Source organism: Podarcis muralis, chromosome 13, assembly GCF_964188315.1.
Source record: "Podarcis muralis chromosome 13, rPodMur119.hap1.1, whole genome shotgun sequence".
Taxonomy (NCBI): domain Eukaryota; kingdom Metazoa; phylum Chordata; class Lepidosauria; order Squamata; family Lacertidae; genus Podarcis; species Podarcis muralis.
Genome location: NC_135667.1, coordinates 35,243,287 through 35,254,996, shown reverse-complemented (window position 1 = coordinate 35,254,996; position 11,710 = coordinate 35,243,287). Strand labels below are relative to the sequence as shown.

At 44.2% G+C, this 11,710-nt stretch overlaps 1 protein-coding gene across 1 annotated transcript in view; it reads right to left on the bottom strand.

The window, feature by feature from the left end:
• Positions 1 to 1,258: 1,258 nt before the first annotated feature.
• The window catches only part of DLX4 (distal-less homeobox 4), a 32,112-nt gene continuing 21,660 nt past the window's right edge, over positions 1,259 to 11,710 (bottom strand). Inside the window, exons 2-3 of the mRNA XM_077917365.1 lie at positions 10,131 to 10,324; positions 1,259 to 3,704 (exon numbers count right to left, since the gene is read on the bottom strand). Of these exons, the coding sequence (XP_077773491.1) occupies positions 3,453 to 3,704; positions 10,131 to 10,324 (446 nt within the window). The 3' untranslated portion in view covers positions 1,259 to 3,452. The remainder of the gene's footprint in view (positions 3,705 to 10,130; positions 10,325 to 11,710) is intronic.

Here is an 11,710-nt window from a genome sequence, read left to right as displayed (position 1 = left end):
GAACTTTTTGACAGCAAGAGCTGTTTGACGGTGGAATGGTCTCCCTCTGGAAGTTGTGAACTTTCCTCCCATGCAAACTCTGAATAAATGGGAAGCCCAGTGCCGGATTTACGTATAAGCTATAGCTTAGGGCCCCACTCTCTTGGGGGTCCTAAAAAAAACAAAAGGAAAAAGAAACCTGGATGTACATTTCCAAAATATAAGATAAAAAACAAATAAAATAAAACCTACATACAGCAACAGTGTTTGGTGCTGTGTAGGCTCCTATGATGTAAGTAATGGGCCCCACCTGCCAGTCTGCTCCCTAAAATATCACTGGTTTGCTCATTTCTATATACAGTGGTTCCTCAGGTTAAGTACTTAATTCGTTCCGGGGGTCCGTTCTTAACCTGAAACTGTTCTTAACCTGAAGCACCACTTTAGCTAATGGGGCCTCCTGTTGCTGCCACGCCGCCGGAGCACGATTTCTGTTCTCATCCTGAAGCAAAGTTCTTAACCTGGGTTAGCAGAGTCTGTAACCTGAAGCGTATGTAACCTGAAGCGTATGTAACCTGAAGCGTATGTAACCTGAAGCGTATGTAACCCAAGGTACCACTGTACAGGGTGCCTACATTCTGCATGGACTGGTTGCCTATGAGGTCCATAAATTACCATAGAGCATATATTCAACACCAAAACAGTGACAATTTGTTGTTGACAAAGGACAGCAGGACACATAAAGGGCCCCATTACCTTCAGTAGCTTAGGGCCTCATCAAACCTAAATCCAGCCCTGGGGAAGCCCTATGGCAAGGGTAGTCAACGTGCCCTCCAGATGTTGCTGAACTACAACTCCCACCATTCTTGATAATTGGCCATACTGGAGGGGGTGGTGGGAATTGTAGTCCGTCAACATACAGAAGGCACTACACTGGCTTTGCCTGCCCTATGGGGTTCCTCATTATGCAGTTGTGGGGTGCTGCTGAGGCAGAGCATGGCATTGTGTCTCTGGAGGTCCAGTTCCATACAATAACTGAGTCTGCAGGAATGGTGGCGTTGAAGACTCATAACAGTCGTCTCCATTTATTTTCTAGATTCAAACGTTACAACAGGCATGGCCAAACTTGGCCCTCCAGCTGTTTTGGGACTACAACTCCCATCCTCCCTAGCTAACAGGACCAGTGGTCAAGGATGAGGGGAACTGTAGTCCCAAAACAGCTGGAGGGCCAAGTTTGGCCATTCCTGCTTTACAAGAACCATAAAGGAGGAGCTTGACAGAGTTTGTTTGTACAAAAAAAATTATTTATAGTTTTACATTCTGTTTATAAATTGAAAACAATACAATATACCAAAAGCTGTATTTCAATAAATAAAAATGTCATTATGCTTGGCAAAGTGGGGGGGGGGGGGGGAGAGAGAAGTTAAATTAGTTTTTTCTTTTAATGGTTTAGTTAAATAGCCTCCAGTTATTTGCTGGAGGTGGAGAGGGGAAAGACTTCATGTTGTAGCTGAAACAAATATGAAAGATCCTTTTTTCTTTTAAAAAAATGGGAGAGGGGAGAGGATATGGAGATTACATTCCACAAACGTTTCATTGACTGTAAACATAATCCTGGCTTTAGCACAATTTTTAATGAAAAAATATTTTAGTACAGACAGACATGGAAGCAAAATTGGCTTTGAAGAAAGCAGTTGGATATTTTTAAAAATATATATATTTCCCCCCTGCTTTTAGCAAATTGCGGCTCTATGGGGATTGGCTACCTAGAACTATCACCAATTTGTTTTGCAGGTAGAAAGTGAACTGAACCAATTTTGATAGGTAAGTTCTTGCCAGTTTTAACCCCATGAGAATATCCAGTCTAACTTGTTTCCTTGCCCCCTCCTCCCCATTATGAAATTAAGCCAATATTTAGGCTCTCTTTCCTACAGTGCTTGGAGTGAACTGCTTTGATTTTACAATGTTCACTGAATTGCTTCCAAAATCTCTGAACCTGAAAGCCATTCCTATAACTAACAGGTGAACTAAAATCAAGTTTGTTTTGGGGTAGAGCTTTGAATGATTTCTAGTTCATTCCCTTTTTAATTTTAATTTTTATATTTTTTATATTTTAGACTCTCTGGGCCTTTAAGTTTATAGAACATAATATTTGGGGGGAAATAAATGAAACCATTCTCATTCCACTCTCTGTGTGTGCATTGACATTTTCTGAGTCTTAAGTACTGTATTTTTCGCTCTATAAGACGCACCAGACCACAAGACGCACCTAGTTTTTGGAGGAGGAAAACAAGAAAAAAAATATTCCGAATCTCAGCAGCCAGAACAGCAAGAGGGATTGTTGTGCAGTGAAAGCAGCAATCCCTCTTGCTCTTCTGGCTTCTGGGATAGCTGTGCGGCCTGCATTCGCTCCATAAGACGCACACACATTTCCCCTTACTTTTTAGGAGGGGAAAAGTGAGTCTTATAGAGCAAAAAATACGGTATATTCTATACTCCAGCATCGCAGCTTGTAACATTCTGAATCGGTTTATTTTGGTGTGTTGTTGTTGTTGTTGTTGTTGTTGAGGATTTGGACGGACTTGAATTGAACTGTGAACTGAACTAGTTTGTCTTGTAAAGGGAAGAACCCGAACTGAAATTACTTCCTTTTTCGACATATAGAACTAGAACTAGTCCCTTAAATAAAAAGAACTCTCCAAGCGCTGCTTTCTTGCCTGTTGGACCAGTTAATCATTCCTTCTCTCAGGTCCTTGCCTTGGAGTACATCTCTGTGCAGCTCAAAACCTTGCTACACTAACTAGGATTGCCAAGAAAGAAAGAAAGAAAGAAAGAAAGAAAGAAAGAAAGACAGAAAGAAAGAAAGAAATGTAAAGATGGCAATGCTTCTGTACCTTGATCCTCTGCAGAACAAGGCAGAAATACAACAGATAAAGTCCTCCCGTCACTGAATCTCCAAACCAGCAACACCACCACCTGTTTATTTCCTGTCTTCCATCAATACTGCTTAAGTCACAGAAGCCTTGCTGGATGAGAGGGGGGAAGAATGGCAAAACCTGACCTCTTACTAATGCAACTAGATCTGACGTAAGGTCCATGTCACCCATGAGCCTATCTTTGGAACGAAAAACACACAAAGCACCTCTCTTGTAAAATCCCTGATGAAGAGACGCCGATTAAAATGGGACCCTGACCTTCCATTCGTGTTTCGGAGCTGGGGGAGGGGTTCTTTCCCTAACTTTGCCTCACACAACCTGCCATCGTTGTTAAGATCTGGTCCCTGGACATGTCCGTTCGAAGTCCATCTCCTGCCAGGGATGTTCTCACCAAGAGAAAAGTGCTGGTGATTCCTTCAAAGAAGCCAACTTCTCCCTCCAAACTCCACGCCCTCCTTTCGCCTGTTCCAGGGACCCTGATCAGCACTTTGGAGGAAGAGACACATTGAGGGTGGGCTGATGCTGCCAGTGCCCCTTTTGTCACATCACCGGAGGCCTCCCCATGGCGTCTTGGTGCTGCGGTTGGTGGTACCAAGGTCCAAAACTGTTGATGTAGCTGCTGGGAGGCAGGGGAGGGCCTTTGCAGGCCATGGGGATGTCCCAGAGTGGGGGGATGTTGGGGGAGCAAGGGGACAAGGATGAGGAACTGTGGAGGTGGTCATCTTGAATGCTGGAGCCCTGCTTCATAATCTTTTTGAACTTGGAACGCTTGTTCTGGAACCAGATCTTCACCTGCGATAACAGAGAGGGAAAGGTGTAAACAGAGCATGGAGAGAAGCAGCCTAAATTTATTTCAGTCAATAACCAGTTGAGAGAAGCGAAACAAGGCTAGGAGAAAGGGGGAAAGTCATCAAGCAAGTTATTCCTTCTTGAACGCCCTTGCTAAATATATATATATATATATATTTCTCATCTTAAAGGTCTTCCCCCACTTTGAATTTATGAACAGTGTTAGGTTCAAGAACTGCAGTGCGGTCAAATATTGAATATGCAAGTCAACACTTGCCTCGATTCTCTTAAAGTTCTCCAGCAACACTCAAGCTGAAACTCAAATGTGAAATCATTGGAAAAATTCTAAATTTGGATGCAGAACTACTGTCAGGTATTGTCTTGACATCCCTTTCCCTTTCCCGTCTGTGTTGAAGTTGCCATATATGGACTCAGCCAAATACTCAGACTTGGAGTAACATTCATGCAGGAAGGAAGCCCTTTACTGGTCCTACCTGTGGCCTGACTCTGCTTAAGACATCTGATCCTATGCTCCTATGCAGTGTGGGGATGCCTATGTCAAACCACTTGTGTATAATATTCTTGAATAGCACTGTCCTGGTGCTATTTCCACCAAGGGCAAAATTGTGGTGGTATTGCTGGTAGGATTCAACTAGCCCATCACATCAGGGCAAAGACTTCTACTTGTGGGCTGGGACTTTCTCTCACACATGCCCTTAACCCTCCAAAAGAGTGATTCTGTTTTAAACTGAAGGTAAAGGGAACCCTGACAGTTAAGTCCAGTCACGAACGACTCTGGACCTAAGACTGGACCTAATGGTCAAGGGTCCCTTTACCTTTACCTATATGTTGGAAGCTGCCCAGAGTGGCTGGGGCAACCCAGCCAGATGGGCAGGGTATAAATAATAAGATTATTATTATTATTATGGAATAGGACATACCTATTTTCATCGGAGAATTGGAGGGTATGCATGGTCACTCAAAGCAGCAGTACAGTAATGTGTGGCGGGGACTATGCCAATAAAGGAACTTAATCTAGAGAAGGATACCCTAGAATTCATTGCAGCCTGGTACCTATTGGATCATGTGGCATGGCCTCTGAGGCCAGAAATTTCCAAACACTTTAAGTCAACCTGTGATGAGCCAGTGAATGGATAATCCTGCCTCAAGGCAAGGGGCTGGGGTTGCCTTGACTCTTGGTGCCTTCCAATGCCATAATCCTCTTTCCATCTGCCTTAATTTCCTAGTCTGTAAAATGGGAATAATCGTGCCCTATCTCCTAGGGCTATTGCAAGGATTAAAGATCAGGGCTTGTGAAGCATGCTGCATATTTTGGCAACCTCCAGCAGCTACCTGCCCCTACCTGCCTTTGTAATACGCTCTGTTGCTGCCTGACCCCAGCTAACTTTTTCAAGAAGTTCTCCTCCCCCACCTTTTCTTCCTTCTTCTCCACCCCCACCCCCCAAAAAAGCTGGTTGCACAATGGCATTTGTGGAAAGATCAGAGAGGGCAAAGTGTAAACATTGGTCTTCAGGGCATTTCGAGGAGGTGGAAAACTACTGGAGGGAGAAGCAGTAGAAAAATATGTGATTTATCCCTCCAGAGTCTTCCCTTCTGATGTGCTACATTATCCCCGTCTCATCATGTTGAAAACCTAGGAGTGCAGTGTAGCAGGGGGAGCAGATGGAGTGTCATATAGTACTGGGTAATAGTTTAAAATATAGAAGGAGAGAAACAATTGCGGGGGGGGAGGATCTAGTGTCAAGCACCTGTAACTTTGGAGAAAAATTTTTTGCATGCAAAAGAAGATTCACTGGAGGCTAATCTTCCTAGTAACCGGTTCCTCATAAGTGAAAAGTAGCCAGAAGGATTGGGACTGTGATTCCAGTATTATTAATAATATGTATTTTTAATTTATTACCTGCCCTCAATGCCAAGGTCCCAGGGCAGCTTACAACAATTTAAAATGCAGTGATAATACCCTGCCAGCAACGTACACCTCCCTTTTGCCCCAGCTGGGGCCACGAGGTGGTAGAAAATATGTAGAGTTATTGTACACCTCCATTTGGTGAGCTTTTAAAATAGGTGCCGGGGCTAAAGGCCAGGTTGAAGCTAATGGGTCATAGCTCAATGGTTGAGCAGGCATGTTGCATGCAGGAGGTCTGAAATCCAGGTCACGCTCACATCTTACATATAAAGTACTCTTATACCGCTTCAGCAGTCATGGCTTCCCCCAAAGAATCCCGGGAACTATAGTTTGCTAAGAGTTCTGGGAACTGTAGCTCTGTGACCAGTGCCGTAGGAAGGGATGTGCAGTGGGTGCGGGTCGCCCCGGGTGTCATCACTGAGGGGGGTGACAAAATGGGGGAAAATATGTGTTTTTGAAAAAATAACCCCCGCACCCACCACACACTCCTTCCTAAACTCTCCCCTCGAGCGATTTCCAGAAACAAGAAGCATTATGCCTCCAAGTTTGCAGACAGAGCACAGCCTTTATGGCTAGTATCCTTCAACAGCCCTTTCCTCCATAATCCAGAGGCATAGCTAGGTGAGGAGGGGGGCACTGGGTGTCACACCACGGGGCCTGCAGCGTGCCTGAGCCACGCGACTCTCCTGAGACCCCAGGAGACCCCAGGCACCCGAGTGGCTAGCTACGCCGCTGTCTGTGACAAGTCTCTTAACTACTCTCTGCAACCTTTGCAAATTATGGCCTCCCAAGATTCCTTGGGGACGCGGGTGGCGCTGTGGCTGAAACCACAGAGCCTAGGACTTGCCAATCAGAAGGTTGGCGGTTCGAATCCCTGCGATGGGGTGAGCTCCCATTGTTCGGTCCCTGCTCCTGCCAACCTAGCAGTTCGAAAGCATGTCAAAGTGCAAGTAGATAAATAGGTACCACTCCAGCGGGAAGGTAAACGGCATTTCCATGCACTGCTCTTGTTCGCCAGAAGCGGCTTAGTCGTGCTGGCCACATGACCCAGAAGCTGTACGCCGGCTCCCTCGGCCAGTAAAGCGAGATGAGCGCCACAACCCCAGAGTCGGCCACGACAGGACCTAATGGTCAGGGGTCCCTTTACCTTTAGGATTCTTTGGGAGAAGCCAATGTGGTATAAGATATGGTATGGATGCAACCTAGATCTCAGGGATCTCCAGATCAAAGAATCTCAGGTAGCAGTGGATGTGAAAACCCCCTTTTCGCTTGAGACTCTGGAGAGCTTCTGCCAACAAAGGTAAACAATGCTGGTGTAAGGAAGCTTTGTTTGCTCCAGCTGCACAATCAGCCTTTATTATTGAACATACACACAGAGAGAGCCTGGGACAGATTATTTTCTCCCGAGAAAGGGTGGCTCAGAAGAGGGATCCTTGCTCATGGTGTGAAGAACTCATCCCACTTTCATCCCTGGAAAAACAGGTCCTGCAGGTTGTTGCTTTGTCTCCAAAACCTGCCAAACCTGTTTGTCCAGAAGGGAGGTTGGGAGAAAATAAATGTGCACCCCACAAGAAGTGAAGACTCCCTGAAACCACCTCGAGCTCTCTTTTAAAAGAAAATATATATATATATATATATTGTCCACCATGGACTTCCCATGAGCAAGTGGATTTAGGTGACAAGGCTCAATTTTTTAAAACAACATATTCATTCTAAGTTCTCTCTCTCTTTCTCTTTCTCTTTCTCTTTCTCTTTCTCTTTCTCTTTCTCTTTCTTTCTCTATTAAAGGGAGGGAGGGGCTAACTTTGCCCCATCGCTGTGAAAAATATTGGAAACCGTAGTTTACAGAAAGTCATATACTTTAAATACATGGTGTGTATGAAAACTGTAGCATAAATGCATCACAGCTGCTGAACCCCACAGACTTGTTCAAGGCCTAAAACTAAACCTCTTTGGTTCTGATGAAGTTTAAGAGAAGAGTATAGGCTCATATTTGGTGCACCAGGGAAGACAATTTATTTGTATAATAAGTTTATACCCCGACATTTTTGAGAGGGGGAGAAACCCTTTCCAAAGAAGCTCACAAGAATGTAAAACAAAACTCAACTGATCATTTAAAAAGTTTTTAAAAAGTGGGTAAAACAGGTAATGAATAAATACTAATACTACTACTACTAATAATAATAATAATAATAATAATAATAATAATAAATAATAATAATAATAATAATTGGAGCCACGCTTTACGACCAGCACATGCAACACAAAAATAAAACACTGAACAGAACAAAATGTGTTTTTGAAGCCTACTCAAATACAAGCCGATACAGACAATATCCTAGGTTACTTATTTGGCTGAACTTCACGCTACACAGTGTCTAAGTGTGTAAGCTGAGCGTGCTTGTGGTGTCCAAAGTATAGAGGAACTTTTTGCACACCCAGAGGAGCAGAACTATCCAAGATCCTTGTTTCCACAAGTGCCTCACACTGAGGCAAGAGTCCTGACTTTTGCTGTTACTCTTCCATTCCACTGCGGAACCAGAATTTGTTGCAGAATACCAACTCCTCCCCTGCCCGAAAGCCAAAAATTCCATGGGCTAATCTATTCTAATTTTAATCTGTTTTAGCATGTTAACTTTTGTACGTTTTAAAGCGCTGTTGTAATTTTTTTTTCTTGATTTCATTGCTTTATCTTTTCGTAAACTGCTTTGAGGTTTCTACAAGCGAGCGGTGTGTCCATTGTATGACATAATACGAGTCCTCTTAACCTCAGAATAATGGGTTTGAGCCCCATGTGGGGCGAAAAGATTCCTCCATTGCAGGGGGTTGGACTAAATGTCCCTTACAGTCCCTTCCAGCTCTTATGATTCTGTGAAATACACATATAGCTCCTTTATCTACCAAGCAGCCAATTGAGGGAGCTATTCAGTTTGGAATATTCCATGTGCTCCAGCCCATAGCTCCTCAGAAAGAGACCAAAACAAACTGCTGCCTTTTTTTTCTATTCATGTTTGGTTTACCTGCTAATTCTGATATCGTACAGAGGAAGCACCCCGTTTTATAATGCTTCACAGCCCTACAACACAATTCCCTGCCCTCACCCACCCCACAAGTTCTCAGCGTGCAGATTTGGCAGGTTCTTACTTGACTCTCTCCTTCTCTGCCTAAATAAAAATAAATCTTTTTTATGCCTCTGGCTCTGGGCTCACCCCTGACATCTGTCTGTCTCGAGCGATCTCCTTAAGCTGCTCAACCACCTGTGAGGAAGGGCTTCTGGGTGAGTGGAACAAGCTTTTGACGGTGCCAATTCCCCTAAAATCCCCAAAACCCAGGGGGCGAGACTCCAGCCCGAGTCACGTGGAAACAGACATCACCGGACCGTGCCTTTAGATTTGGCACACCAAAAGGGGAGTTCATAAGCTTTACCAGTTGAATATACATGGTTGTTGTCATCCTGGCAGGGAGGCCGTGCTTCTTAAATAATGGGGGCGCAGACAGAAATTCAACAGGTGTAGCATTTCCAGCCACAGGGGGAAACCTCGTACTTCATTTCCACTCAACCCCATTCCCACAATCTTCCTGTTTGTTCCTGAGCTTTCTCCATTAGTGTCTTGCCTAAGGAAGAGTGCAACACCTTCCGGGCAGAGAACACCTCACGACACCTGCCACAGTCACTCACACCTGCGCAATAAAATGTCACCACTGGCGCACAGTGTTGCTGCCCAGGATTCCAGCCTCTCCCTTCCCTTCCCTCGCTCCCTCACTTTCCACCACCTCCCTGAAACCGTCAGTCAGCATTCCACAGCCACTGAGCGTGCTCAGTGCGCCCTCGGCTGCTATTGGGTCCCACACTACGCAAAGCACCCTCCCCTAAATGCATTTCTTGTACTTCCGCAAACCTCTCAAGCCTGCTGCCAACTCTTTCTCGACCGTAGGCTGCGCAGTTGTGGCTACAAAAGGAATGACACACACAGCCATAAGCTCAGAAATGGAGGGAATGGGAAACAACGATAACATTTCAAACCAATTTCAATTATCAGAAAAATTATTGCATTTTCTACTAGCACGTCAAAGTGCAAGTAGATAAATAGGTACCTATTCGGCGGGAAGGTAAACGGCGTTTCCATGCGCTGCTCTGGTTCACCAGAAGTGGCTTAGTCATGCTGGCCACATGACCCGGAAGCTGTATGCCGGCTCCCTCGGCCAATAAAGCCAGATGAGCACCGCAACCCCAGAGTACCTATTTAGCTACTTGCACTTTGACGTGCTTTCGAACTGCTAGGTTGGCAGGAGCAGGGACCGAGCAATGGGAACTCACCCCGTCGCGGGGATTCGAACCGCCGACCTTCTGATCAGCAAGTCCTAGGCTCTGTGGTTTATCCCACAGCGCCACCCACGTCCCTTACCCTACATGTAGATCACACCTAAAACTCCTAGAAACCTGGGGGTGGGGGAAGTTATGTTACAGATAAGTGAACCAAAGGACATTTGCAACATCTCACCTGGGTTTGGGTCAAGCCCAGCTGCGCTGCTAGTTCTGCTCGCTCGGGTAACGCCAGGTACTGGGTTTGCTGGAAGCGCTGGTTGAGGGCCTGGAGCTGGAGACTCGAGTAGATCGTGCGTGGCTTGCGGATCTTCTTGCCTTTGCCGTTGATACGGATTTCACCGTTCTCAATGATGGTCGATTTCTCAAGGTCTTCGAAAGCAAACAGAAAGGGGAAAGGGAAAAGGAAGTAAATAACTGGACCCAATTCCAGCGACTGTTAACATATAACCAGACAAGGATTTATCCAGGATTTGGATAAATGCATGCAACCACCAGGATGGGGTGTGTGGTGGGATCCTGTTAAATCTGTGGTTACATCTTTATAAAAATGAATTCCTAATATCGTTACATTTGTCCATGGCAAGTCTATGTTTGTGCACAACTTGTTCATTTGTAGCAAGCTTATCCTTAGTCTCCATCCAATCATTAAAGGGAGATACATTTTTATTTTCCAGTTCATAAATACCGTATTAGATTCAGGTCTGGTTAACTACAATAACAAGCCTCCACCCCCCCCCCTTTTTAATGTACACAACATCTTTTTTTCTGCTTTGTTTTCTGCATGGGTACTATTTCTTATTTCTTCTTCTTTTTCGGGCCTTATCTTACTCTGTGCACTTGTAATTTTGTACTTTTTAAATTTTTCAATAAAGAATATATTTTTTTAAAAAAAAAGAAATCTGTGTTTGTATCATCTTCTTCAACCACTGCTTGAAATGGCACCAGGAAAGTTTTTTTTTTTCCTCCTTCCCAGTGAGGATTGTACAATCATAAGATTGCAAGATGTGTATACAATGATGAAGGGTGTATTTGGAAACGGGCGCTTTGTGGTAGCTAGTCCATCCGTTGTTGTTGGCATTTTTGCTCATTAGCATTTGATGCTGAAAACACTGCTATTCACACAAACTGAATTTTCAAATCAGCCGTTTTGTGCATTTTTAATTTTATTTATTTATTTATTTGGGTGCTTGAAATCTGGTGAATGCATCAGCACAGGAGCTGGAATCGATTTCCAAGAGGGTGATATAGGAATCTTAATCTACCTCAGAGCCCCTGATGTCCTTAAAGACCTTGATGATGCCATCAAGCAGGATTTGGGGGCAGACATCCAGGGTCCCCCCAGTCAGCAGAATGACCAAGAGAGCCAGTTTTGAAGTGAACAAAGGTATACCCACTAACTTCTAAAGAGAGTCTCTGCCCCCCCACCCCATAATAGCATTGTTTGTTTGTTTTTGTTTTTGGTGGGTTTTTTGGGTTTTCAAAAGTTTACAAACATACAAATACCAGACACATAACTCACAAATAATCCAGAACAGCTATGAATTTGCCTTTCCTCCCCTCCTTTTGTGGTTTTTTCTTTAGTTTTAGTTTTTTATACTGCATTTTCCACATAACTCCCTTTTAAAGTTATTCTTTTCTTTCTCTTAATCATTTTTTTATTAAACTGCTGGTTTTAGGTTAACCCTGCTGATGCCATAACTTTTCAAATATTCCATAAATTTCCGCCACTCTTTAGTAATTCTTTCCCCCTCTTGG